The sequence below is a fragment of the Clinocottus analis genome, unplaced genomic scaffold (assembly GCF_023055335.1).
Source record: "Clinocottus analis isolate CAN_PGR_092001 unplaced genomic scaffold, fCliAna1.0.p SCAF_24, whole genome shotgun sequence".
In the NCBI taxonomy this organism is placed as follows: domain Eukaryota; kingdom Metazoa; phylum Chordata; class Actinopteri; order Perciformes; family Cottidae; genus Clinocottus; species Clinocottus analis.
The window spans coordinates 2,736,848-2,760,576 of NW_027175976.1; the positions used below are offsets into that span (position 1 = coordinate 2,736,848).

Below are 23,729 nucleotides of genomic sequence, written 5' to 3' on the forward strand. Positions count from 1 at the left end.
AAGGTCGGTTGAACATCCAAAGATTTTTTCTTTTACCAATTTTTTGATAGGTTACATTTTTAGGTTGCTTTTCTTATTTCCCAGACTGCGTGACATTTTAGAGGCAGCGCAGTGTTGAACCTGCTGCGTACGAGCCCCCGTCCTCCTTGTTGATTGTACAAATGGGATTGTTAACAAAAAGCACCTGAATAAGGCAAAAAAATTATATTAAAAAAAAAATAATGAAAAATGAAACACTTCATCGGCAAGTTAAAAAAAAAAAAAATACTAGACGCCATATTCAAAATAATCAGCACTTTTTTTTTCTCTCGGCACAAATACCGCCGGGGCTGCAGGTTGCACAGCCAGGTGTGGATTCTGCCCCGTCTGTGAATTTATTCTGCTTACATTCACAAACAAGACGCTTTCCTCCGCAGCTGCGGGAGCGCAAGCAAGCACATTTTGACACACGCACAAAAAAAAAAAGAAAAAACTGACGTTATTTCAGTTAATCTGCTAAATAGACGACACAGCAGCTGAGCTTATCACGAGATGGAATCTTGAAGCAAGTTTCCAAACCATTTGAGTTTTCTAGCTAACATAGAAAATCACTTTGGTGCTTCTCTCTGGACGGGGAGGGCCACGTTTCGGTCAGGGCCGCTGATAAAATAAAAAAATATGGCCGCCGTTAGCTCGAGGTTCACTAAACTCAAGCCTCCCTCTGGACTTCCTATTACCTGCTTCACCTACACTGAGATCTGAAGACAGAGGTTTTCTGCTGGCCTTCCTCCCGTGAGCGCTACGCCAAACCCCCAGTGGAGCCTGAGGAGACAAGAGGAAACAGTGAGCTGATCAGTGGAGGGAGGGACTTTTAAGACCGATGGAGGGACAGTCCAACAGGACTTCTGTGCGCGCCTGACCTGCTGTTTGGCCACCATGTGGGCAGTGTGGATCAGCGGCGGTCTGATGGAGGGTTTGAACTGCAGAGGTTGGCCCAGTAGAGAGTAGTGTGCTTCACCTAAACGTCACACACAGACAAATAGTTATTATTATAATTATATAGAAAGAAATTTAAATAATAATTTGAGCAAACAAAAATACATTCTAAATAATTTGTAAGTTAGTCTGGAGCTTAGTTAGACACTGCTTACAAGGATAGCGAGCTAGCTGCTAAGACTGGATGCAAGCTAATCAAAGTGCAAACTAACAAACTAAGTTTGACACAAAATATTAAATCACAACTGTGTAAATTACTTAAGTGTGGCTGCTTGTCATTATAACACCTCCCTAGTAGCAGATAACAGCCAATCAGAATTTACCTACGAATTTACCATGCGTGCAAAAGAATATTTGCGCGCAACAGGATTGAGGCAGAATTAAACCTCCAGAAGTTTTGATCATCCTGATATGATGTGAATCTCTTCCTATTGGTGTGTGAGGCGGCTGCGTGCTCCTCTGACCTTGTCCACTGTGGCAGAAGGCTGTAGGGAGCGGCGGGTGGTGCGGGTGAAGCGGGTGGCGGGCCATGATAGGGATGGACGAGATGCCTGACGGGAGGCCCTTGAAGCTGGGCGGCTGGCCTGGCGAGGGAGTGAGCGCCGGGGACAAGGGCAGGCTGCTCTACACGCAACACACCGGCGGTGAGGCGGCAGGGGAGAGAACACAGAGACACTTTCATTCAAAACAAATAAATAAAGAAAATGAAAAAAAAGCAACCGCTGTTTCTCTCCCCCTCGAAGTCGGCGCTTTAATGTGCCGTTCTATCCCCATTAGTCCCCCCTAATGTAGCGTTGCACCCTAATGCTCGGGACTATTTCCTCCTCGTTTCCAGGCGACGCCCTGCGCCAGCGACTTCATTTGCGGAGTCCCCGTTTACTGCGACATTTAACCCGCCCGCAGGAGGAATTCGGCAATTCTCCCGTCACTGTCAGGCTCAAGACAACCAAAATAAATTGCCTCTCAAATTGCTTTTCTTGTGTGCGTCTCAGCTTCCTGACACATGCCGTGTTGTCCCGCGCGGCGGACGCCACCTGAGCAATTTCATAATTTAATTTAACATTGTTTGGAAATTGTCGTTGTCAAGTCAAAACCTCTGGGCCGCCGAGCGAGGCGCCATCAAGAAGGTTATTAAAAGGTTATAAATACAATCTCGCCAAGGCCGTTTTCATTGAGCGTTCCGGACGCCGCCCGACGCACGTGGGCTGCGTTTGTACCTGCGCGCTGTCTGGAGGCGCGGGCAGCTCGGCGAGCCTGCGGCCGCCGCGCTGGTGCTCCGGGCCCGGGTGCTTGTAGCCGGGCTGTTTCCGCTGGCAGGGGGAGGGGGCCCGGGGCTGCTGGCAGGAGGGCGCCGTCATTTGCAGCATCACCATGCCGCCGCCGGGGGCCGAGGGTAACAACCCTGCACAAACGTGCATTAAAGAAAAAGACATAAAAGCGGGGAAACAGTGTTAAAAAGAGGCAAATGAGGTCAGGCAGACACGGTAAAACACTTAATACTGCTTGTTTTTTATTTAATACATCATTTATGCACCGCAGTACGCTGACAGACTAAATGCTCTTTCATTTTTCGCCCCAAAAGCTCTTTTTTCAGCACTTTTGTTTTTTGGCTACGCAGCCGCTGAGCATTTAGCTTCTAAGAGCCTTGATTATGAAGCCGCATCCACATGAAGCACTAACGGTGCATTCTCCTTTCGCTGCTAAAAAGAAAACCCTCCGATAATGCTGGCGATCCAATTACCTTATTAGTTGGCGACGCATTAATGCGAATTAAGAAAACAAACTAAAACAATCAAAGAACCGTCTGCTCTGTGAGAAATTAAAAAAAAAATCCATCTAATTAATTTCTGTTTACATAAAGGCCGCATTAGATGGAAATCGTGCCGTAGCATTTGCACAGCCGACGCCGCTGTTGATTTATGGACCGTCACCCGACAACAGTTGCAAGGACAATGGATGTTTGGACTTAAAATCGGCGGATTACTTCTGGCCCCGGCCCGGCCAATTAAAAGTGTTTGCCGGTGCCGCTGTGGGTGAGACCTTCGTCTGACCTCATTACCGACGGGGCTGGAAGTGATGGCTCCCCTCTCATAATAATCAGGCATGAATAATAAAGGTCATTAGCAAGGAGGCCGCCCCACCCGGGCCTCTGGACAGCCGGGCTCTGAGCCCTCGCAAAGGCCAGCGCATGAGAAGACGGCTCATTACGGGGACTTTTATCCCTACAAACGACGCTTTCCCCCCCTATTTTTTTAGGATGATTAACCTATGCATCTCTTAGAAGTACACCAATATGTCGCCGTCGTCCACATATCTGCTGATCAGACCTGTACCGACAGTCAGCTGCGTTTTCATGGACGATATCAAATAAGTTCTCTTTAGAGTCGTCTTTATTTGTGTGGTTTTGTTTAGGAAGACAGTTGAAGAAACAAAAACATCAACTTCATCAGCGATGTCTCACTTCTTTTTTCCTCCCTCGCTTTGCCAAACATTTTGACTGAGCGGTTGTCAACGTACCGGTCGCAGCGGTCGACCTGCACGCCTCATTTTGAGAGAAAAAAAAAAATCCAATTTAATCACGCTTCTGCCGCGGCAAAGTAAACCCGGGGAAGATGATTTCATTATGAAGAGGCGGGGTCGAGGCTGTGGAGGGAGCACAATCTGTGAATATTAACACAGAGAGATCGCCTCGCTGTGCGTTTGGATCTGGAGCTCAGATTCGGCAGTGTTTTTTTTTTGGGGCGGGGGGCGTTACCTGCATACTGCTGGCCCGGGTGCTGCTGGGAGACACAGGGGGACGAGGTCTGAGAAAACTGGAGCTGCTCCATCATCTGGGCGGGCAGGAAACTCACCGTGGAACTGCGAGAGAACACACAGGAAGCGTTTTAGTTCTGCAGCGCGTTAAATAGGGCCTTCTTCACCGCAAAAGATGGAGGGATGATGAGGATCAGAGAACATGTGATTCAACAAGCCAATCAGATTCGTCTCTCCTATCTGTGCCACATGTCGGCTCATTAGAATATCTAGCCCACAGACTACCTTCGGAAAGGTAAGCCTGTGTATTCAGAGCAGACTGGGGACGGGATGGCTCTTAAAGAGACAGGCGCGAAACGGAGCGTCTCAGACAGGTTTATTAAGACGGACAGTGTGAGAAAAATAATGTTTATTTCATTTTTTTTACATTAAAGCATGGCGACATGTTCTTGTCTAAACCCTAAACAGAAATATAAACCTATAAGTGAGCCTCACACGTTCCCTTTAAATGTTGTCCAATCTGTCGGCGGCAGTAGAGCTTCTGGTCCTCCAGCGCCTGGAGGAAAAGGAGTCCAACACGATGCTCGCGCCGCTGTGATTAGAGGACTTCTAAAACCGGCACAGACGTGTGCGTCTCCCTGCAGCTGGGGTATTACATTTGAAATGTTACTCTCAACTCCATCTGCAAAGCAGGCGCTCGGCTCTGTAAAGCAACCTCGCCTGCAGGGACTCGCGTCCAGCTGGTGAGAAAGCCGGCTGCAGGTGGACAGCCGGGCCTCATGGGAGATCGCTGAGCTGCTCGAAAACGCTGCCGCATAAATCAGTTTTCCAAGCCGGCTGCCCTACTAAAGCAGCCTCGTTTTACAGCTGGGACAACGAGAGAGGGTGACCTCCTCTTCTTCTTCTTCCCTCTCTCTCCCTGTGTGTGTGTGTGTATTGTTCTTTTTGCAGGTGATGACTACGGTGCTTGGCTGTTTTTCACGTCTGGCGTCTGTCGTGTGTGCGAGCGCGTCCCGGCGGCGCTCCCCTCACCGGCATCCAGATTGATCGGGTCCGCGGCGGTAGGAGCTAATTACATGTTGTGCTTTCTGTGAACTAGTTCTATCAATCAGCTTCTAATGAGAGCGAGCGGCAGGGTACCGGAGGAAGACGGGAAAAGGCTCTTTGAGAGGACGATCGTCAGGCGCCAGCGGAGCCGGGTCACCAAAAAAGCCCCCTCCCTCCCCCACACACTGTGAGTAAAGATGACCTTGACTCGGAGGCTTTGGGGATTCACCGCCAGCTCTATGAATAAGAGGCGGCTCCAGCGTCACGTACCTGCAGAGCGGTTTCTGGGACGAAGCTCACATACGGACGAGCTAATGTTTCATCTGAAGCTACTTCAGCCGTTAGCGACTGCCGTTAATAAAAAGGAGGGACATGAATCAGGAGTGGGTTTATTATCAGGACTTATTAATAGCCCTTGGGCATGATTAATAAATGGATCAATGTAAACTCGGTCGTGAAAGAAATACAAAACATAAGTGTGCAATGACAAGGTGAAGTAATTACGCTCATATATTCATAAAGTATCAATGCAGTGTGACCTATGAATGCAATGAAACCTTTTGAAATGAAAATGGTGCTTTTATTTTGAAGGAATTGTACATGTAACGTTGAACCATCGTACTCCGGTCTCAATAAAAATGTCCCAAGCGAGATCATAAAACACATCTCATTTTTCTTTTCTGCTGCCGCAGTAACGCGCGGAGAGCGTCGGCGGGCGATTGGACGCCGTACCTCATGGTGGTGTGCTGGTTCGGCGGGAGCAGGCTGTAGCAGGGCTGCATGCCCGCCACCGCCACCGCGCCCTGCCCCGGCTGACAGGACACAAACACTGGCTGCTGGTACGTCTGCTGTGGCACAGAAACCTGCTGCAGGGGGAACAAGGAGGAGGGGGGAAAGGAGGTGAACATGGAAATAAAGCAGGTAGATGAAGCAACTGCACTGAAGAAAACTGACTTTATTAGATAAATCCAGGACGTGACTGTTCGATCGTTAAAAAATAACTATAACCAAGACAGAGGACACAAATCAATTTTTTTAGATTTCCTCTTGCTTTGATAATCAAAATAAGAGCAGCATATGTTTTAAATGTGCACTCCGCTTCCTCATTATTGGACATTTGAAACCACTTCAGCATCGCTTTGTATTCTCCTTAATCTTGAGGACCAATAACTCAAAAGTCAGCGCTGGTTTCCTCCATTAGTACCCAGCGCACGCTTTTATTTTGGAACGCTCTCTCTCACCTCTACGCTGGTAATTTTAATCAAAAAAGGGGAAAGCTTGCAGAAAAAAATACCTGATAAGACTGCATTTGAGGGTACTGGACCATCATGCCTTGCATCTGGTTGCCCATATTGCTTTGCTGGTTGCCCGTGAGAGCCAGGCCGGATGTTGGCTGCATTCCCATTATGGCCTGGTAGCTGGACGCCGGGTTGGGCATCATGGCTTGGTGCACTGAGGCGGAAACGAGAAGAGAAGCACAAACGGCGTGACCAGAGGAACGGAGACCGCTGGAGTGGACGACGATAACAACGCCGCCATTAATATCCACATTCATTGGCAAAAAGGCACATTTGCTCGTCGTCATCGGAGGAAAAAGAGGAGGAGAAAGAGGAGCTAAGAGGAGGATTGAAAGGCGGTGGAAGTCGGGGCGTTGCGCTGCGACAGCCGAGCAGGTTTGAGGCATTCGGGGATGAACGAGGAAGTCAATATATTTGATTTCGCCCGAACCTGCAACCCCCGAGCGGTCCGGCCGCCCACTTCCACGAGTGATTAGGGTCAGCGGGGTAAACAGAAAGCTGCACGCTTTCTAGCGTGCTGCTTAAAAAACACAATTGGAGACAGAAAATGAACACACAGGAGACACAAAGTCACGCCGAGACGTCCTGTTTTTTTTTTTTTTCTCCGTCGCGTGGCCTTAAAATGGCGTCGCTCGCTCCTCGCCGGAGGGGAAGAGATCGGACGCTTAAATGTCAAGGTGACAAAAAGAGACATCTGAAAAATACTGTCCCTCGTGACACACACACACACACACACACACACTAATCCAATGGACAAAAGGAGAGGACGTCCTTTTGTGAAGGTGTCTTTACCGTCTGCAGCCCTGGGAGAGAAAAAAGTACAACTAGACAATGAGAGTGGCTCGGCGAGCCGGTGGGGAGGGAGAGGGACTATTTTTATCCACCTCGTCTCCCACCTTCACTCACGAATCGAGCGTGAAATGACGGCAATATCAAACACCCCCACCTCGCCTCATTTATTTATTCCATTGGGCAGATTGGGACTTTTGGATGTTCCTTCTTGTTGTCGCTCCTCGTCCCGCGAGCTGAGGAGAGTGAGGGGCTGAAAAAGAGACCGGTTCACTGTGAGATACATAGAGGCCTCTCAGACAGCGTCCCGGCCCCGCATCCCGCCTCTCGAGGCTCGCCGCGCTTCCTCGCCGGTATCCAATCACACTTCAGATCCCGAAGAGGACGGCTGTTATGTGCTGTTCCAACTGTTTCCAGGAACCATTCAAAGTATCTCATCAACCTTTTTAAGTTTGACTGAAACACGTCATATAGTCTTCCAGCAGTGACATTTTTTCTTACACTAAGATTAGGGTTGCGACTAATGATTTGACTTAATCTGCCGATTCCTTTCTCGTCTAATAGTTTCGCTTTTATGCCCAAAAATATGAATGTAAGGCAGCAAATCCTCACATTGGAGACGCACCATTTCAATTTCGATGGCGTTTTCATTGCTGGCTTGAGAGGAAAAGGTGCTTTTCCTTTTTCTCCACGAGGTCGCTCGCCTTCTCCTCCCTGCCGATGACGAATGAACTCAATCATTACCGAACAGTGAAGAGGAAGGAGGACAAAGGCTCCGCGTAGAATAAATACCAGCCCATTTCCCCAAGAATGACCGTGAATGCAGCCGGAGCCCTGTAGCGGTCTGATGCAAGGCGCTGGAAACGTTCACAGGTGTCTCTGTGGACCCCGACCGCTCCGCCGGAGAATCCCCACTGATTACTTATTTAATGTGCACAGCCGGTGCTGCAATATCTTCACCTTTAGTCGTCTTATATATATATATATATATATATATATATATATATATATATATATATATATATATATATATATATATATATATATATATATATATATCTTTTTTGGGGGAAGGGGGTAATTAATGTAGAAAAACAGGAGGAAATAAAACGAGGCACTGAAGTCATTTTTTTCCTCCGCTTCCCTGAGAAATAATTGCTGTCCTTTGCCTTTGTAGGTCAGCGTCATTTGTCCGCCGTCTTATTCCCCGGGTCCCCAGCAGGGAAGCCGCATTTGCAGGCGACAGATGACAGAATAGTGCCGCAGCCACTCGCAGAGAGACGTGCGCGGCGGCGTGCGTACGAGTCGCAATCGTGGGCGACATCGCATCCAGTTAAGAGAGAGAGAGAGAGCGTGTGTGTGCGTGAGAAGAAGAGCGAGCAGGAGCTAACAATCTCATCTCCTGTGGTGGTGGAAGGGAAAGGAAAAACAGAATAATCAAGTGGATGGTTCCCGGGGAGACGTGTGAACTCGCAAAAGAAACAAAAGAAAACAAACACGGGACAGAAAAGGGGGATTTGTTTGTCCTTAGGCAGAGCCGTCGGACTCCCTTGTGAAGAAACACACAAGAACAACAAATAATCTCAGAGAGGGAAGTCAACGTCTATTGATTTAGGCTCGTGATATGGGGGAGGCTGAGATTCAAGGGAGAAGCAGTCGCTTGACATCAGAGGCCGCAGACCTAAAACATCCTTTGATTTGTCTGCTGATCCACCGTGTAGATATTTCAAAGCCACGCTTGAAGAAGCTGAACGAGCTTTGGTCTCTCATTTTTAGCAATTTTTTTTTGTCATGAAACACAACTTTGATGAGATTTTATGTGTATCTAAGTGTAAAACAACCATTTTTTGGTTTAAACGGGGCCTTGAACGTCTGAGCGTAGCTCGGGAGTGTGACCTCACCTTTTCAATTGTCACATTCAACCCAAATTATTACTGTGAAAATAATAAGATTATCTCTTAAGAGAATGACAAGTGTTCGTACCTTGTTGCTGGGGCAGGTTTTGGCTCTGAGGGCAGTTGTAGGGCAGCGGGTTGACGGGGGTCCGGTAGTGCTGCTGCTGGCCGGAGCAGTGCGGGTGGTGGGCCGACGAGCAGTAGCACGCCGCCATCTGGAGAAGACACGACAAACAAACTCAAGGGGCGTGCGACGGCGCGTTGGACGCCGCTCCCCTGGCGAGAGCCAGAGAAGCGGAAGGACCGACGGCGCCTACCTGCTGCACCGGCTGCTGGATGTAGGCGTGCTGCTGGAGCAGCTGCTGGTTCAGCGCGGCCCCCGGGTAAGCCGCGGGGCCCGGCGTGGAGCTGGGATATGCGTGGTTGGCGCCCGGGGTCGGGAGCGGGACGGGCTGACCCTGCAGCAACGCCGGGTGCCCTCCCGATGGCCCCGCTACCATGTAGCTCGCAACCTGCTGCTGCTGCTGGTGGTGCTGCTGCTGCTGCTGCTGCTGCGGCGGGGCTCCCTGCAGCACCATGGGGGAGGCGTGGTGGTGGTGGTGGTGGTACACGGCGGAATAGTGCCGGGCTTCCGCCGCCGAAGCGCCGCCATCGCCGGGCGACTGCTGCTGCGCCAGAGTCATGTGACTGAACTGGGCGCCGAGGGCGTCGGGCTGGAGAGAGGATTCAGAGTTAGCGGACGTCTCAAAATCGTTGAAGCCGCTTTGGAGCGGCGATCAATACGACAGTCGGCTAAGTGCAAAGACATTTGCTAAATTGACTTTCACTTGGAGGTTTAAACAAACGCGGGGCGTCTAAATCTGACCCGGGTCCGCGGGGACAAAGAGTCCAAAGCGAGCTATTTATCGACGTCGACGCGGTGCGCCAGCCCGGGTCACTTCTGACATGTTGTTGGAGAAAAGTGGTGTTTTCAGCCATGGATTATTCAGCGCCAACATCTGGTGATGAGTTAAATATTAATGGAACTTTCCACGGGCGTAATTAGTCGCAGAGGCATGTCTTTCACTCAAACCAGGTCAAAAATGAGGTTAAGCGAATGCATGATCTATATATGTGGGTAGCGGCTCTCGGCTGGGTTCAGAGACACCTTTCCAACGGGAAACGCCCACTGAATAGTTGAGCGGCGGAATAATAAGAGGCGCGCTTTGAAGTTTGAGACGGGGAGATGATGCTAGATACCATTAATAAGAGCCAAACCTCCAGTTACACACACAGGGAGAGCTCTTGCCTAATATTGTTAAAACAGAAGAAAGATAACTTTCTGCTCTGACAGGACAATTACATGGAAGAAAGGAGTTATGTACCACAGTGTACTGTTGGTTAGGACAGACAGGCAGGAACTGAGGAGGAGGAAGAGGAGGAAGAGGATACGAGACCGGCGGGTTGTTAACAGGTTCAGAGGACAGCTGGAGAGGAGGACAGACCGGCTGAGGAAGGAAGGAAGGAAGGAAAGGGAGGGGAAAGAGATGGACAGAGGGACAGGAGGAAGGAAGCCGGTAAAAAATGGTGGGAGCCTTGACTGACCGTTTAGTTTAGTTACAACAGAAACGTCTCAACTTTCCTCTTGGTGGAAGTAGCTTATCAAACTAATTGAAGCTCCTGCTATCAGCTCCCATTTCAACACTTAGTTAGTGAGAGTTAGAAATGAATTAATTAGTATGAGGAACGAGTAAGAACATGTAGCCCCGCCCACTGACCTGGGAGTGGAGGTGGTTGGTCGGCTGCTGCTGCGTCGGGGTGGGCTGCTGCGCGCTTTTGCCCTGCTGCGGGTTCCTGGCAGCGGCGGGGCCGACGGAGGCCGGGTTATAAACTACGGCGCTGCCGTCGGGGTGGATGAAAGGCTTGCCTGTCCGATTCAATTCAGAGGAGACAAAGCATTTGTACGCACACCAACAATGCGTCAAACAAAAACACATGAATTCTGCTGGTGGACACGGTCCATGAGAGGGAGAGGCAGCGGGGGGAGGTGTTGGGTGGGGGAGGAAGCGACAACCTTGAAGTTTGTGGCTCAAAAGCCTACAACTGGCCGGCGATGAATATTTACAGATTCCTGCCATCTGTTCGGTGCATTTTGATCAGCGCGCTTTGCAACACATTTTGACGGACAAACCGAGGGCAGTCCTGTGCCAAACTGTATTTTCGGTCCCCAACACATGAATAATTCACGGGAGAAACCAGGAATTTACAAGACAAGAGGAAGGAAAAAAAAATATCCCGTGCCTTCGTGGGCCTTTTTGATTGGCCGTGAAATGGAGTCCTGGAAATCAAACTCTTTCACCCACCTGTGTGCGGGTTGACCAGAACGCTGCCGGGCGGGATCCCTGAGGCCTCCAGCGGCAACACGTAGTAGCTGGTTGCATTGGCGGCCGACGGGGGCTGCGGCGGGACGCTCTTGATCATCTCGGGGTGCCCCGAGCCCCTGGTGTCGGCGGCCGGGTGGATCAGAGGGGCGCTGGGGATGCTGGACCAGGACGGGCCCGAGCCCGGGAGGGGCAGCTGGGGGCGGGACAGCGAGCTGGACGAGGAGCCGACGCTGCTGCACGATTCTGAGCCTTGAGGGGAGGAGGCGGGAAAACAACGAGATCATCATCTGCTCCCCACATGTCTCAGAGTTGAGAGGAGGAGTGCTGGTTGAAGCTTGCAACATCATCTCTCGCGGGTGCATCGCATTCTGGTCTCCAGATGCAACCGCTTATGGAGAAATTAGTTTTCGATGCTCTCCTTGTATAATAATAACAGTAGGCAACATTTATTTCTTAAAGTGCAAGGAAAAGGGAATACTCAGGGAAAGTACTAGCGCTGCAAATACTCGAGGAAAAAGTGCTTATTTACCACAACTGGATGCAGAATAAAGGACACTGAAAGATGATGTTTGAAAGTACATCATGAAACGCAGAAACCAAGTATTTTAACGCTAGTTGCAGGGCGACTGCAGCAGAACTCGACTCCTAATCCCAAGACACGACGTCGAGTGCAGCCAGCCGCCTCGTAAACAACTCGGAGAGCCGCTCGGGCAGGACGCCTGCTGCTCCCTCTGCGCGGCGAGGAGAGCACAGCGGGAGATTGGCAGAAAATAGAAGAACGCCAGACTCGCCTGTCTTGGAGAGCCTCCCGGTGCTCTTGCTGCTGGCCGTGCTGTCGCCCCGCACGAGGCCCGGGGAGATGCCGCTGAAGCTGCTGGCCTTGGTGATGGCGGGCCGCGGGGCGAGGCGGTTGGAGCTGTCCGAGCTGTCGGTGCTGCTCCACGGCCGCGGCTCGCCGTGCCGCGGCAGCGTCTCCGTCTCGGAGCTGCTCTGCCGGCTGGCGCCCGACCGGCCGGCCCGTAACCTGGAGGAGGACGGCGTTTGTGTCATTGCATGTTTACGTGCGAGCATAATGAGAAACAACAGCTCAGTTTTTGTCTGTAAATGTTGAACGCTCCAAAGAAAAAGGTAAATAATATTAAACCCAAGTCTAGACTCGGCAACCTGTCGTACAGCAGAAAGATTTACATCACTGATCTTTCACAGGACACAATCATTTGGTCCATTAATTGTCCAGAAATTATAAAATCGTTCCATTATATACTCAAATTAAAGACATTTAGTTGAGATGTTTTCAGCATTTTTGCTTAATTATCAAAACAGATTCAGTGCTAAAATCCAACTATCTGAAAAATTTTAAAACACACTAAACCAGACAGCTGCGTAAAACTGTTAATAAGAAATAACAAATGCATTTGTACATTTTAAAGCCCTTCAAACGACTCGACCTATGACCCCAGAAACGCGGACGGCAATGTAGATTTAACTGGAACAAGACTGCAGCGCGATCAGGAGAGATTTAAAAAAGAAACCTCACGGTGTAATCGGCGAGCTTTGGGGTTGCAATAGGCCGGCCCACACGGCCAGAAAAATCCCATTTAACAGAAGCTTTCCCCCCCCGAGCGGCAGGAAAAAAAACAAACAAATCCCCAGATCAGCACTCCTGCTCCTGAGCGAGCCGATTAAGGCGCACGGCGATTCAAAGGGCTCTCTCCGCCTGCGGTCGCAGCCATCTGAAAGGAGCTGAGCGATGTGTGACGAGGGTGTGTGGGGTGAGGAGGAAGGAGGGGGGAGAGAGACCTACCTGAACATTTGCCGCCTCTGTTGGGTGCTCATGCATGCGCCTTCATCCTGAGCGCTGAGGGGAAGGAGAGAGAGAGAGAGGTGTTACCGGAGAGAGAACAGGCACTGGCAGAATGAGATATCCTCCATTTTATAAAAAGAACAAGACGCAGTGGAGTCCATGAGGGAGGGGCTGGAATATAAAAGTGATGGAAGGTCATTTAATACGGAGAAGCCATCTGAAGAGCTTTAGCTACCCTTTAAAAAGGATCTTATTGGCCAATTAACTGGCAATGTATCATCCTTATTAGATGGCACCTTTCTTAGGAAACAAAGTCAAGGAGAGGCGGAGCAAAGGCACACGGTCGTGTGATGTCACCACTTACCTCCGATCTAGTATGAAGTGATCTCCCTGTGTGGGCCGGAAAAAAGAAGAAAAAAATCACAGTCAATTCAGTTTGTTCTTCTCTGCATGTTCTCCTCGTGTTGTGATCATTTTGGCCACGGCGCCGATGGATTTATTAATGCACGGGGAAACATGTGATGGCGCGCTGACAGCGTGCCCGCGGACCTCGCTGCACCTGCTTATAAATTTGGACTTAATAGATTTGGCTGCAACATCAGAGGGAAGAAAATTCATAAATCCAGCGGCGGTAATTGGTAGCAAGAAATGCGACTGAATTTGCACATGAATAGAGACGACACAAAGATTTGTGCAACATGCCGCCCCCTCCTCCTCCCCCCTTCTCTCCCACCCCCTCCCCCGCCTACACAAACAGCTCTCACATCATGTGCGAATATCCTTTCTCTGGCTCGCTGGTACTCCTCCTCCCTCTCCTCCATCGATTTGCTCCTCTTGTCAGCTTTCAAACGCATTCGAATCTGGCGGACGACACACGCACACGCAAACAAACACACACACACACACACAACTATGTCAGGGACGCCAGATTGTCCCACTCTTACCAACATGTCAGAAATAAAAGTGACAGCTTGGTGAAGAAAAACACACACACACACACACACATTCACACACACAAGAAGAAGAAGAAGAAGAAGAAGAAAAAACCCTACCGTGCTGTCGTCGCGATCAAAGCTGGAGTTGTCTCGCTTGAGAATGTAGCGTTTCTGAAAGTCGTCCGCCCTGTCATCCTTGATGTGCTCTGAGAATTTCTGATCGGGTCTGTCGGCGAGAGGGGGAGAGGAGGCCGGCGGGTTACGTTCACGTGTTCTCAGGCAGATGCCGACAGCGACGTCGGCCGATGAAGCAAAGTGTGCAAAGTGCCGTCGGGAGTGTGGACGCGGTGCGGGGGCTCACATTCTGGTGTTGGTGGTCTTGTTGATCACCACGGACTTCCCACTGGGGTCCACGTTGTGGTCCATGCCAAAGTAGGCGGCCACTCGGTGGAGCAGCATCCTGTGGTAGGACGTCATGGGCGGGAACTTCCTCTTATGGCTCCTAGAGGGAGACCACCAACATGACGTCGTCAGCAATGTTGACCCACACGCGATAGTTCATACTTCCAAACACACGAAAAGAATTTGACAACTCAAAGGGATGAATTATATCTATATCAACGCGTCTCACTCATTATTGCTGATGAAGTCCAAGATGTCCTGTTCCAACTTCAGTAGCATGATTCGATCCCTAAATGGAGAAACGACACAGTGAGATTGTTTTTGAGACACTTGTGCTGTTAGTTGTAAACATAATCAATGATCAGATCGTAGTAATGACTTCTCTAAAAGGTCACAGCAGAAAATAGCACCAATAAATTAATCTGTGTCTTCATTGGAGGTGAATACTGTAGCTAGTACGCTAACGGCTAGCATGCTACCCAGATGGGATCGAGCTGCTCGACGGCCCCCTGAAGTCTGCACCCTGCAGCGTACCTGGGGTTGCCCTTCAGCGTGTTGACCAGGAACTCGTGGAGATCTATCCCAGTCGAATCGGTGTAGTCTTGACTGGAATCTAAACAAGAGAGACAGACGACGTTCAGAGAGTCACCAAAAAATGTTCATTCATTTCGACTGATAATAATTTTATGTTCCGGCCCGTTAACGCCACTAATGAATGATTAACAGTTAATGAAACGCCTGTTGGCAATAATTAATCCGCTTGTCATACCGCTATTTGCAAAGAGAACAAAAAAGGAAAAGTCAGACTGAGGGTGACATTGCTCTTTGGTGGTTTTATGTGACCAATATGAAGGAAAAAATGATAAAATCATCTGGCAGCATGGAGCTGAACCATTTAAGAAATGAGGAAAGTGGTTTGGGGAACGAAGTTGACACCAAAAAGAAGAAGCAGTAAAAAAAAAAAAAGCATGTCCCCGTGTAGGTGCAACAAAAAGGATGGGACCCTTGGGTGGGGCCCCGGGGACTGGGCGGGTGTGTCTGGTGGCTATAAATGGCGACTGCCTCATCAGCGGTGTCGCTCCGCAGAGGAGAGGCAGACACCTTTTCACGCGCCTGTGGGAATCCGGATAATTGCTTAACACCTTGAGCTCGTCGCAATTAACTGAATCACGCCAATTATCGGCACATAATGAGATATCATCTCCAACGCGGGAACGCTTTCGGACAAACCGGAGGGCACTGGGTCGGGGGCGAGCACTTTTTTGTCATGAAGGTAAAACATAAATTATAAGAAGGATGAGAAGTGACATGGATTGTGTGATCTATCTATCTATCTATATCTCAAATGGTGGGGTTCTCTATATATGAATTATATATTTTTGGGATGGGAAAAAGCCCATGCATCTTCGATGGGGTAAGCAATGTTTATAAATGAGGCCTCAGGTGTTCATGATGTAAAGGAAAGCTAGAGGTGCTAATGGGAAGAAGTCTGCTCCCGTGACAGCAGTCTCCTCACGTCTTCTTTCCATCCTTGAAATGCAAACAATATAATAAAATGTGCACGAGGAAGAAGAGGAGGTGGCGATGACGCAAAGCGGCGAAAACAAAAACAAAAAATATGCCGAGACCTTCTGAAAGCGAGCGTTTCACACATGGGGAAAAAAAAAAAAAAAACATTTCTCACCTCTCGACAGCATCTTCCTCTGCGTTTTCTCGGGCTTGTCCGCCTTGTCGCAGCTGTCCTCTTTCTCCGCTTGGTCCTGCGCGGCTCGCTCTTCCTTCTCAAAGGGCTGGAGGAGGAATCCATCCTGTTCGGCGGGAGGAAAGAAACTTGGATTGAGGAAAAAGAAAAAGGAAAGAAAACGGCCCGATTTGTGCGTGAAGCCGATCTTCGGGTCTTCAGCAAATACTGGGCTGCAAACGTGTTAGTTACCACTTCACACATACAAGTGCAGCATTTTACAAGAGCTTCAGATACTAAATGTCACCCGATGTGTGCTCTGATGGAAGAACAGACACGAGGCATTCATTTGCCGACGAGGCACTGAACAGAATGGATCGTTTAAAAATGTTTAATAAAATAAAACCGCCTGAAAAAAACGCGGCACAATTCATCCCATAGAGGTAATCCCTCGTCCACTGTGAGGAAAAAAAAAAAGAAATCGACTGTGCTGCAATCTGAATGGAAGATGTATTGGTGAGATCTATTAAAAATGGCCATGACACACACACACACAGACACACACGCACGCACGCACACACACACTCTCGACTCAGAGCGGTATCTGATTTGCTTTTCAGCCGATCCTACAAAAGGCTGAAAGGAAAGCTGAAGAGAGGAGCCGGGGTTTGCCGGCGCGCGCCGCAAAGTGGATTAAACGCACAACTCTGGGAGGCCGACATCAGAGAGAGCGACAGTGTGTGTGTGTGTGTGTGTGTGTGTGTGTGTGTGATCGTAACGAATGGACCAAGGAGAGACGAGGGTGACCTGGTGGCGGGAGAGCAGCGCATGACCAGAAGAGAAAAGAAAGAAGACAAAAAGGTCACAAGTTCGATCCCCATAACAGCTGCGGAGCAAGATAATGAGATGCCGCGTTCCCTTTTCGTTCCTGGATATATGTGAAAATGTAATATGCTAATGAGGAACGCGTCTGACTAATTGCCTCAGCGAGACTGGGAGAGATCGAAAAAACAAGCCGAGGACTGTGTGTGACAGCCAGTTCATATACGTGTACGTGTGTGTGTGTGGTTGCGTCAAAGCGAAAGGATTTTTTTTGTTTTTTTCTCCCCTTCCCCTGGCACGAAGCGGTGATGTTTTGCTACTTAATGCCACCCTCGGCATCACACGGGAGCCGCCCGGTTGATGTGCAGCTGTTGCGAGCTGCCTCGTTTGTTCCCTGACACCCATTTACCTCGAGATAAAGGAAACGCAGCGTGAAGACGAATATGTAATGAAGGCACTGTCAGTCTCGAAACAAAACAAAACAAAAACAAAAAAAAGAAAAAGAAAAAAGGAGCGCCGCGTGCTTTCGGAGGCCCTCGACTGTCGGCCGTTGATTGAAGTTGACAGCCGGGCGCGCGGCGCGGGGACAAATGTGGCTTTTCCTGGGACGCCTCGGACGGTCTTTGGATCCGTGCAGCCTTTTGTTCACGCGTGCAGTCTGACACCGGAGACAATAACGCAAACAGCGGGGAAATGTTCAGATTTGATCACGGTTTGAATGCGTCTCAGCGTTTCTTGCAGCCTTAAGCTCTCTCTCCCTCTTCCTTCCTTTATTGCTTTACCTCGCCCCTCCAGGTTAGTTTGCCGCAGAAGGAGTCTCGACTGCGGGCCCAATAAGGGAAGCGGGGGCGGTGGGAGGAAATATTGGGAGTATTCAATTAGAGCGCTCCACAGCTCCTCCGCAGCTGACGTGCGGAAATTGTAATTTCCCCGACATGATTGATGGCGGTAATACAGGCCGTCGTGTGAGCGCAGGCGATGCGGGACCGCTGTGGGAATAAAACCCGCCCTCTGGTTCTGGGACGCTCGCTGCTGACTGGCTGAAACGCCTGGAACAAACACACCTGTGCATGTGTGTGTGTGTCAGGAGCTGTGCAGAGTGGCATGTAATGGAGAAAGTTCCTCCAGAGAGGAGAAATATAAAAGAAGAGTTGATTTAGCAAACTGGCGGCCGGCTCGCTGTCGGCGCTGTGCACTTTGATGATGTGATGTTTTCATGGAGCGGCAGGTATTTAATCACAGCTGTCAGACGCAGGCCGCTAATCGAGCACCGGAGGTCTGCCGGCTGTGATGAGCGGCAATGGAGGGCCGATCCCCGGTCAGCACTTCAGCGCCGCGCGAGTGGGCTTGTAGCTCGGGGGCATCGGGCGGAGCCACGGGGGCTTCATGAGAGGAGTTGCGCTCCAGATGTGGTTGCATGCGAGCTCGGGATGCGCCGGTATCACATTCTCACTCTACCGTCCGTGTGCATAAAACGTGTCATGACAGAAGTGGACGCAGGTCATTGTGGTTCGTGGACCATTTTTGAAGCATCGAGGTTCTGCGATTTCGCCGTCGCCATCTTGGAATTCGGCCTTATTTGGAGTGACGTAGAAAACGCGGCTCTGGTAGCTGGCAGCAACCTGTCAATCACAAGGTAGCCCCGCCCTAAAGCATACCAATGGACTAACGGTCCATCATTTACTAAATTAACATGCTGTATTGAAGAAGACGTGCAAGTAGCCATGGAGTTTCTTCTTCCTCAGTAAAATGCACGCTCTCTCTCTCACCGAACGTCGCTGCTCGACGTCCATCAACTCTCTTAAGCGGTCGGCGTGCTCGAGGCCATCGCGGCTCATCAGGCCTGGTTGCGTCCGCCCCGCTATTGCCTCCGTGTTTTCACACGCCCGGTAGTGTGACTTGCATACCGGCGCATCCCTCACGAGAACACACTCCCGGTTGTTCAGAGACGGTTACCTGAGGTGCTGCTGAAGGCTCAGGGATAGGGCAAGGAAAGGACTCTTCGCACACCGCCAGGCTCCGCACGAGCTTTAGCCTGGTGTTGGACTAAGGGGGGGTGCAGGTAAGTGGGCACAGTTAAAACCATGCACACACACACACACACGCGCGCACAATTGAATCAATATCATCACAGTGACAGGCCAAGAGTAGAAACAAGTAACAGCCGGCGAGCACGATCGATTCTTGCAGGCAATTCATACAGTTTCAATATTTCACGGTTTAGCTGACAAAAATATTTTCTCGAGTGACTGACGGCTGAAATGATTGTGGACCAGGTGGCGGCAGAAAACTTGATCAGAACAATCCTGAATAAAAAAATTAAAATAATGGAGTAAGCACTTTCACATAAACTCAAGCAATGTGGTGTTTTTTATTTTTTTTTCAACATCAACAGCGATGCAGGCAGGCATACAGGACGTGTCTATTTCAACACTGTTGTGTTTTCCCCAGGCACGATTCACACCACAGCCTCCACGATCACTCATGTAATGGCATCTCAACATACTGCAGCACGTTTGAACACCGTCTGCTTGACAGGAAACACGGGTACAACTTCCAGCACACAACGCAAATCCAAAGTGCACATTACACGGGTTGGAGCATCCTCGCACGTCATGCATGTCGGAGCGTACCGTACCTTAGAGTACTTCACGGGCTGTCCATAGGGAGGGGGGAGGAGAGGAGGATGCACAGGGGGAGAAATCAAACAAACCACAGACGTTTGGTTTCGGGCACACAGGTTTGTTACTTCGAGAAAGTGTCGAAGTTTGAATTAAATATGATGGGCCGACATTTTGTGCATGCATGTGCTCCTCAAAAAATGAAAGCAAAACATGTCGTACCGAGCCACCTTCCTTTTAAAAAAAAGACAAATAACCTCCTGTAAAAAGGTGTTTTCTTGTGTGTTTGTATTGATCTAAGAAAAAAATATAATTCCCTGCGTGGGATGAAATCCTCAAGTTGAGCATTTGTGGTTTTCCGGGATCACAAATTAATTCTGCAGAGCATATGCTACCGAAGTGGCTGCACTGTGGAGCCCCCCAACACACACACACACACACACACACACACACATTGCAGAAAACAAAAGCCAGACATGTGGCTGCGAGCGATTTGGGTCAGTTTTATGCGCCGCTCCCGGCTCCATTTAGCCGTCATGTGAATCAGAACCCGGCTGGAGGTGACGTGCAGAGAGCGAGAGCGAGCGACCACCACGGTGGTGTGTGAGACAGCTCGGTGCCTCTGTGCTTCACGCGCCGGTGGCTGTGTGTCTGTGTGTCTGTGTGTGTGTGTGTGTCTGTGTCTGTGTACACAAGCAGAAGGTCTCTCAGTAGCATGCATAGCGAAGGAGGGGAGGGCGAGACCTGGCAGGAGCCATTTCAGGCTAAATTGCAACAGAGCCCAGTCCTGTGCTTCCTAATCCCAACATGCATGCACACACACACACACAGCTCTGTCCTTCCCACCTGTCCTCTGAAATCTTAAAGGACAACCCCTCCCCTCTCTTATTGAGCTCGAGGGCCAAATAACACCTCGAAAAATGGGCCGCCGTTCGCCCCATCTCCAGTGCCTGTGACCTGCCGCGCCCCTTTTTCTAAATCAGGTAATGTGGATGGAGGAGAGGAGGAGGAGGGAGGAGACCTGGGACAGTGAGCGCACCGATACACCGGCTAATTGAGCGGCGTGGGGCCGGTGGGGAAACGAACAATGCCGGCAGGAGATAAAGGAATGGGGAAAAGGGGAGGCGAGAGGGAAAGAGCTGAAGTCAGCAGAAGTAGGCCGGCCAACAGCCACCTGTCCTGCCGTAGAGGACAGGAGCTGGAGAGCTGGAGGCAGATGGTGGCAAAGTCACCCAGTCTCTCTCTTCTCTTTCCTCTGTCGGAAGGCTTTTTCCACGTTACACCTACCGCCCCTCCCCCCGTTTCTTCCCTCCTCTACTTCTGAACATTTCAGGCGTTTAACCGGTGCCCTTACACTGAGCGACGAAATTAGCTTCGCCTCGTCCGCGGCTGAAAAATTGAGAGCGGAGAAGGTCAGGGGCTTTGAGGCGTCTCTTGGGGCGAATCCCTGTGACCGCGGAGGGAGAGGTTTTTTTTTTGGGGGGGGGGGGGGGGTGGACATGAGCAGAGGGTGAAGTTAGTAGCGAGATCACGTTCTGCATTTGGAGATACGCGGAAAAAGCGCGAGGAGAGCCGGGCAATGTGAGATCTGCAAGGAGAGGGACAGCTTTTTTTGCTTTTGTGTAAAGTGTAACGCTTAGTGTAAAGTTTGACCAAAAACAACAATGCCATTTTTGCTCCACTGTGGCCATGAATGGCGATTACAGGATAACGGCGCCTTCATTTCCCAAGATCGCCTGAACTCGCTAAAACACAGCTGTCTTCCAGGCCTTATGCTAAGCCAGTCTGCAGCTAGCCGTATCTTCGTGCAGTAGCTTCCAGTGCATTTTCTACTCTTAACGACGTCACCACCGAGGCTAAGTTGCAGCGCTGCAGCAGCACGGGTGTCATAAAGTCCGCTCAGTTGAGTCAGTTAAACAGCAATAGCCGCCATCAAGAGCCCCCGTTAATCTGCTGGTCATACCAGACCAGGTACGGCTGTAGCAGCAAAACTGAGTCTATTGAATTGCGCAATGGTGCGTTTTATTGCTTATGAAGTCAACTTAATATTTCCAAAAGGAGGACTGGGACATTTCAGGCAACAAACGTTACATCGGGTAACTTTGAGTTCCTTTTCCTCCCCGTCTGTTCTGGATGGATGCGCCATTGAAATGGCCTCGACTTCCACCTTCATGCTTCATTTACGCCTTCCTTCCCCTTCATCTTTCACACTTTCTCACCTTCCTTCTCTCCTTGATCCCTCGTCCCCACAACCCCTCCCTTCCTCCCTTCCTCCTTGCCCCTCCCGCCCCCTGCCGCTCCCCCATGCTGCTGTCATTCTGGTCCTCGGAAGAGGGGGAGTAACGCAGACGCAGGAAGTCTGCAGTTAAGCCAGGATTTGAGCTCCAGATTATCTGCCTGCCCGACTCCCTTCCCTCTGCCTTCCTTTCACCGGGCCAGATTGGCCTGAATCCTATTTTTAGGCCGCGGCCAAAAAGGCAAAATCCTTTCCCTTTGAGGATTTTTCTTCGACCTCCCTCACAAGACACGTCGCGTCATTTTTCGCCAAATGTGTGAGAGCGAACCCCTCTCCTCCCCCCCCCTTTTTTTTTTTCAAAATTAGCGCTCCGCAGCAAATTAAGAAGAGCAAATGCTCCCGCGGCCCCAAAGCACAGTCGTCGCAATGACAGAGCGGCCTAATTAATTAGCAGTTTATCTGAAAGTGATCTCCGTTGCCCTGAATCCCCCGTAGAGCCGGCGCTTTACAGCCTCCCGTGGAGGACAAATGAGATTCACAGGTTTCCGCGAGGGAACGCTCTTTACCCCGCTCGGCTTCAGTAGCGGCCGACCTCGGCGCCGCGGCAAAGGCAGAGTCAAAGCCCCGCATTATTATTTCAGCCTGTGCAGATGATACTTTTCGGGAATAATTTGTTCTGCTGAAGCTGCCGGGGAGAAAAATCTGCCTTGAACGCCGCGGGTGACAGGAGCTCCCCCGGGGCGAGAGAGAGAGAGGGGAGAGAGAGAAAATGGAGATGGAGAGGAGATAATGGAGATGGAGAGGAGAGAGAAGAGAGGATAGGAGAGAGGAAAGAGAGAAAGGTGAGGGGAGAGAGAGAGGAGAAAGGAGAGGAAAAAGAGAGGAGAAAGGAGAGTGAGGAGAGGGAGAAAGGTGAGAGGAGAGAGAGAAATGAGAGGAGAGAGAGAAAGTAGAGGAGCGATAGGAGAGAAGAGAAAGGAGAGGAGAGAGGAGAGGCAGAAAGGAGAGTGAGGAGAAAAGAGAGGAGAGAGGAGAGGGAGAAAGGAGAGAAATGAGAGGAGAGAGAGAGAGAAAGGAGAGAAGCAAGAGTAGAGAGAAGAGAGAGAAGCGAGAGGAGAGAGAGAAAAGATAGAGGAGAGAGAGAGACAAAGAAAAGGAGAGAGAGGAGAGAGGCTCTCCTGGTCGGGCTGCCCACACCTCTAATCTCCCCAAATAGAGGTTATTATATAGAGTTATAGCTGTTATGGTGTTACTATAGTGTCATAGTGGGACGTGTTAAATATATTTAATAAAGTCTGACTATGTGCTCAGACGGTGTCGGTCTTTCCGTCTGCACGGGTCCGGTCGGGGGGAACAGGAGGTCTTTACCTGCGCCTCCTTCTTCTCGTTGCCGTTGTGTTCGTCCCTGCCGCTCTGGCTCTGGTCGGCGGCCTCGGAGTTGGCGGCGTTGTTGTCTTTCGCCGGCGGCACCGTGTCGGCGGCTTCGGACACCTTCATGGTTTCAGTGTCGACTGTGTCGGACATTCTCATTGTTCAAGTCTTACTGGGAGAGGCTGGCGAATACGGAGAACCTGAGAGGAGACGGGGGGGAAAAGCCGGTGAGGGACGCAATCTGTGAGAGATTACGAGGAATCACAAGCGGCAAAACACTTCACAATGGTTGCGTGTTCGGGGGAAGCGGCGCTTCAAAGTTCACAATTGGAGAGTCCAAATATCGTTGCAATTGGAGATTAGCTTGTGAAAGATATTTAATGAATACATGGGAACAGATGTGTGAATTTTGCCCACCAGAGAGCAACGGCAGGTTCATCGCTTCATAATTTGTACATATATATTGGTCAAGATTTTTTTCAATATACATTTTGAATACAAATGTTAGTATGTATATAATAATAATAATAATAATAATAATAATAATAATAATAATAATAATAGATATTCAGTATTAATTCTGTGACAAAAACCTTTTTCTTTCCCATGACTAAGACACCATTGTCTATTGATGTCAACATGCGCCATTGGTCACACAAAACAAACTAAAATGTGGTTTTAAACACAAGAACTGGACCAAAATCTTTTATTTGCATTGACAAAAAAAAAATCACAA

General features: G+C 49.8%; 1 protein-coding gene across 8 annotated transcripts in view; it reads right to left on the bottom strand.

The window, feature by feature from the left end:
- LOC137794283 (R3H domain-containing protein 1-like) overlaps nucleotides 1-23,729 on the bottom strand; it is a 37,436-nt gene that overhangs the window by 1,555 nt on the left and 12,152 nt on the right. For 2 of the 8 annotated variants that reach the window (XM_068591017.1, XM_068591016.1), the window contains exons 3-26: nucleotides 22,991-23,193; nucleotides 19,404-19,421; nucleotides 18,722-18,811; nucleotides 15,947-16,070; nucleotides 14,797-14,875; nucleotides 14,492-14,551; nucleotides 14,222-14,362; nucleotides 13,978-14,086; nucleotides 13,690-13,785; nucleotides 13,290-13,315; nucleotides 12,926-12,979; nucleotides 11,913-12,145; nucleotides 11,101-11,370; nucleotides 10,516-10,664; nucleotides 10,123-10,245; nucleotides 9,076-9,471; nucleotides 8,847-8,973; nucleotides 6,071-6,228; nucleotides 5,509-5,642; nucleotides 3,731-3,834; nucleotides 2,193-2,377; nucleotides 1,440-1,599; nucleotides 900-997; nucleotides 717-801 (exon numbers count right to left, since the gene is read on the bottom strand). In XM_068591017.1, coding sequence (XP_068447118.1) covers nucleotides 717-801; nucleotides 900-997; nucleotides 1,440-1,599; nucleotides 2,193-2,377; nucleotides 3,731-3,834; nucleotides 5,509-5,642; nucleotides 6,071-6,228; nucleotides 8,847-8,973; nucleotides 9,076-9,471; nucleotides 10,123-10,245; nucleotides 10,516-10,664; nucleotides 11,101-11,370; nucleotides 11,913-12,145; nucleotides 12,926-12,979; nucleotides 13,290-13,315; nucleotides 13,690-13,785; nucleotides 13,978-14,086; nucleotides 14,222-14,362; nucleotides 14,492-14,551; nucleotides 14,797-14,875; nucleotides 15,947-16,070; nucleotides 18,722-18,811; nucleotides 19,404-19,421; nucleotides 22,991-23,152 — 3,181 coding nt within the window. In that variant the 5' untranslated portion in view covers nucleotides 23,153-23,193. Of the gene's footprint in view, nucleotides 1-716; nucleotides 802-899; nucleotides 998-1,439; nucleotides 1,600-2,192; nucleotides 2,378-3,730; nucleotides 3,835-5,508; nucleotides 5,643-6,070; nucleotides 6,229-8,846; nucleotides 8,974-9,075; nucleotides 9,472-10,122; nucleotides 10,246-10,515; nucleotides 10,665-11,100; nucleotides 11,371-11,912; nucleotides 12,146-12,925; nucleotides 12,980-13,289; nucleotides 13,316-13,689; nucleotides 13,786-13,977; nucleotides 14,087-14,221; nucleotides 14,363-14,491; nucleotides 14,552-14,796; nucleotides 14,876-15,946; nucleotides 16,071-18,721; nucleotides 18,812-19,403; nucleotides 19,422-22,990; nucleotides 23,194-23,729 lie in introns of those variants that run through there. The other 6 variants (XM_068591018.1, XM_068591022.1, XR_011078292.1 and 3 more) reach the window with 6 other exon arrangements.